This window comes from Pygoscelis adeliae, unplaced genomic scaffold (assembly GCF_000699105.1).
Source record: "Pygoscelis adeliae isolate BGI_AS28 unplaced genomic scaffold, ASM69910v1 Scaffold659, whole genome shotgun sequence".
Taxonomy (NCBI): domain Eukaryota; kingdom Metazoa; phylum Chordata; class Aves; order Sphenisciformes; family Spheniscidae; genus Pygoscelis; species Pygoscelis adeliae.
The window spans coordinates 184,932-189,284 of NW_008825546.1; the positions used below are offsets into that span (position 1 = coordinate 184,932).

Below are 4,353 nucleotides of genomic sequence, written 5' to 3' on the forward strand. Positions count from 1 at the left end.
AGTGATCTTGCATGCACACAACACACATTCACAGCTGTGGGATAGGGGGAAGACCCTCCCCTAAGTATATACATGTGAGATTTGGGATTTTATTCCTTGAGCCCAACTATTGACTGCTGTTGCTCTCTAAACTTGCCTGTGCATGGCGTGTGAATGAATTTGCAGCCTGAAAGGGATTTCCCTTAGTTCTGTGTTCTACATTTGCATTCTCTAATGTCTGGATAGAGACACTGCCAGTCAGAACTTGGATCTTGACCTCCATGCCTGGTTTCCCGAGACAGGTTATTTCGTGCTTCTGCTTTCCTTCATCGTCCTTTTCCCTTCTTCTCATCTCCTGTAACTCTCCTAGTTTTTCCTTGGGTTCAGAATTTATTACTTTTTTTTTTAAAGTAATTCAATAAGTAAGGTATATAACTGGTTCCGGGACTAGCTAGCAAGTAATCATATTCCTTGCTGATTCTCACGTAAAAACCGCTCTGCACAGGAAGAAGCACCAACTGTTGTCATCTCTGTCAGCACCGTTCATCAAACCAACTCTCATCTAGATCAGATGAAGTGGTGTTAGTTTCGGCACTGATGATCAGATGGGCTCTTATCCATCAGTACCCCCGTCAACGTGCATAGGATAATTCAAAATGTTGTGAACTCAGTTTATTGAGTGCTGACAGTTCTAGGTGGTATTTAGTCCTCTGCTATTTATGAGAGACATAAATTATTTGTCACTTGACAAGGATTAAGGAAAAAAATGGAGGTATTTAATGCATGTTCTAGCATTGTTTTCAAGAGTAGTCCCACGTACGTTTTCTTGCTATAGGATAAATTAAATACCTTTGGGGAGTTTCATAGCAGAGAGCAAATATTAGTCTTCTGTAGGGATGGGTGCTCTTGTAAAAGAATTTTAAATCGGCATAGCCTCTGGAGATTGGTTTAGAAAGAGTCCCCAGAGAGAAGTCTGAGCATGCTGTTGTTTTCTTGGGAAACTGCAAGTAAAGCCAAGCAAACTGGCCACTAGGTGTTGCTGATGCTGTGCTATGAAGAATCTGCGTAAAGGTTTTTAACTCACAGTCTGTCGAATGTGTCTATTCCTTCACTGTATGTAGGCAGTTAGATTTTGATAGGTCTTTCTTTTCCTTGCCCCCTAAGGTCAGATTTTGATTTTGTGTTTTGTTGTGGTTTTCCCTCCTTAGTTACACATTGCTGTCCTCGCAGTAAGTAAATGAATGCAACGCGTTTTTCTTCCCCCACCCTGCTTGAAAGAGATACGGAGTCAAGGTCGTGTCAACCCATTTGTGCCTTTTTTAAGGGGAAGTCAAAATGCATGTGGTTTTTAATAGAGCAGTGACCTTTCTTAAATATGGTGAATATGAACTTCCTAGGCTGCGTGGGAATATTTTTCTCAGTATGTCAGACTTCTGACTGAGGCCTTACATGCATCCTTAAACTCCTAGAAGCGCTTTCATGTGCTTCATAGCATTGCTTCCTTTAAACCCTTGCCTCCACCCTCAGAAGCTGCTGTGTCTTCTCCATTCCCCCTGCAGAAGAGTCCTCCTTATTAATCTGATCCTGAAGAAAGCACACTCTGGTGGTTACATGGCAAGTCTTTTGCCCTGGTCCTTTGTAAAGCACCAAGAGCTATGCTATGCATCTATTCTGTGCATAATCTGAGTAGTTTAAATCTCAGGCACCAATAGTTGCCTGTGAGGGTTGGAATGGGAATTAACCTCATTCCTCCACAATTACACAGATGAGTGTCTTCTACCTGTCTTTGAAGTGGTAAGTATTGACTGCTGATAGAGGAAGACTGTTTCTCAGCCATTCCTTTCTCTGATCCCACGCTAAAGATAGTACAATCTCTGCTGTAAAATGAAAATATCATTGTTTAGTCACTTTTCCCTGGTTCAAGTTATCCAAGGGGAGAATGCCCTCACTGTGCTTTCTTATAACAGATTTACACCAATCCCAAGGAACCGGAGGTAAGAAAGAGTCTTAATTAATCTTTGAGGCAACTGAAGGCATGGGTGAGTGGATTTGTATTCAGAGTGCACTTGTAGGCTTAAATTCTACCCTGACATAGCTGCTTGGTGACCCTGTTTCTCTTCTTCTGCCTTCACTCAAGAATGACAGCTCAGTGAGCTGGATTGTGATCAAACGCTCCTGCCAGGCACTAGGCTGTGGGCCCATCTAGGGCCTCAGGCAGGGATGTTAACAGGCAACTAATGGGCATGGTGGCGATTTTGTTTTTCTTTTCTGAGGAGAAGAAATGGGAAGTTCAAAATAATTCTTTTACAAACCATCTTTTTAACAGCAGTGTTGAAAAGAGAGCTGTTTTTTTCGTGCAGAGAGGTTTAGGACACAAGACCTGGGATGTATGTGTTGCGCAGTGCCTGTACTTATCCTTTCAGTGTTCTCTGTTGTGTTTCTATTTTGTCTACATCGAGCCGGTGGAGACAGACTGGGTAGTGTGGTATGTAAGGGAGGTTCTGCATCCATGCTGTCTCCACAGAGCAGATGCAGAGAACGGCTGCAGAATCTCTGCTCACCTGATTACAGTTCTGCTGTGTCGCACCTCAGCATCTGGGGAGAGAGCAAGAGTTTAGTCCGTGCCAAGGCTGGGATTTGTAAGGAAGGCTCAGAGTTAAGGGCTCAGCTGAGCTCCTACTAATCGACCTGATTGCCTCTGGAAAAAGTGAATTATAGACATGGAATTGGACTACAATAGATCCTTTCTTCTGTGGCGAAGTAGTCTGTCCTTCCTAATTATTTTATTCTCTAAAATCATAGCAAACCCTTTCTTTTTAAATGGAAAATCATCTAGGTTTTTTTTTATTTCCCTCATACAACTCTGAGAGCAGTGAAATTCAGAAACTTTTGCCCATGCAGTATTGTTTGTATTTCCTAGTAGGAAGGGTCCTTCAGGCCCTTATCTCCATACAGAACTCTGGGCCTGAGTGGCACTGCCTCAGCTGTGAAGCCCCACGTTTTTCCTTTTAGTAAGAGAGGACGTACGTACGTTGTGATGGTTGGCTGGCCCCGACGCCTCATTAGAGATTTAGGCTGGGGAGTGAGGCCCACAGAGGAAGTGGAAGGAGGAAGCAGGAAGTTTGTCATTTTTTTGTGATTCTTTCAGTGCTAGGTAAGCTGTGGTCGTTAAGAAAATTTGCCAAAGCCCGTGCAAGCAATAATAGAGTTAAAGCTGTTAGCGTGTCGTTAAGTGAATGCTGCGTGCTGGCATAAAGTTGTGGAAGGACACTGCTAAGTTCAGTCCACCTCTTTACCCCTGTTACTGAAAGAGACCCGTTTCTTCTTTTCCCCTCTCTTGTTAAATCTCTAGACAATGACTGAACTGTATCAATTCAAATTCAAGTACAAAAAGGAGGTGCCCCAGATGGACATCATCAGGTAGTGGTTTGGTTTTATTTCTCAGAACTACACTGTGAAAACTGTGTTCTAGAAGCATTAAGAAGAAACTGCACTTTATGATTAGAGCACGTCTGAGTCGCTAAGCAGCTGTAAATATCATCAGAGTTGAGGATAGTCACCCTACAGGATATGAACTGCCGAGCTGATGAGTAGAAATGCTGTTACGTAGCACAGTGAGGCACTTAAAGTGCACCAGAACCGAATTAAGGGCAATTTATAGAAATGGTGCCTAATCAGGGTAGCGATGCAGAAACTGGCACCGTTGTTGAGCTTGCTGCTGTCTCAACTAATAAGGAGTGTTCTTCCACTTTCACAAGACAGCCTTGTGCTTTCAAATGAAGCTTTTTCAGGTTTGATCCCTTTCACCATGATCCTGCACCCAGGATTTTTTTCCTTGGGCATTCGCATACGTGTATTCTGCTTGAGCAGTCTTGCGTGGGTGACCTGAGAGAACTTTCACTTATGATGCCTGAGTCGATGCTGCAAAATGTTTGGCAGGAAGCAGCAGCTTTTTGCATCTTTTTGGCTCCGACTGTCTGTTAGATATTTTAAAGCTGTGTTTAGTAGGCCATAATCCTGTGTAGTTTAAAATAAATACTATCAAAGGCCGTTGGCTATAACCAAAGCAAAGAAAAATAATTAACCATTTTTAGTTTGCTTCTGCAGTTGCCATTGGTGAAAGATGGATCTTTGGGCCTTGGAACCTGCCTGAACAGCAAGAGAGCTCTGCTGTCTTGTGTGCTCCTCAGGAAACTCCTCCGAAACGCTCCTGTAGTGTGCCATTTGTCACTCTTTCTCTAAACACATCCACATAATTTGTAATACGTGGCAAAGTGATTTTCTGTTGGGAAAACCTGAACAATGTCTGAGTCTGGAGTGTCCTGTTGACTGTACCCTCTGTTTCTGCTTTGAAGCTGCTGTCGGTTGTCCTTA

General features: G+C 43.1%; 1 protein-coding gene across 1 annotated transcript in view; it reads left to right on the top strand.

The window, feature by feature from the left end:
* Positions 1-4,353, top strand: part of HORMAD2 (HORMA domain containing 2) — a 22,482-nt gene that overhangs the window by 3,654 nt on the left and 14,475 nt on the right. The window contains exons 5-7 of the mRNA XM_009332039.1: positions 1,188-1,208; positions 1,947-1,973; positions 3,332-3,399. Of these exons, the coding sequence (XP_009330314.1) occupies positions 1,188-1,208; positions 1,947-1,973; positions 3,332-3,399 (116 nt within the window). The remainder of the gene's footprint in view (positions 1-1,187; positions 1,209-1,946; positions 1,974-3,331; positions 3,400-4,353) is intronic.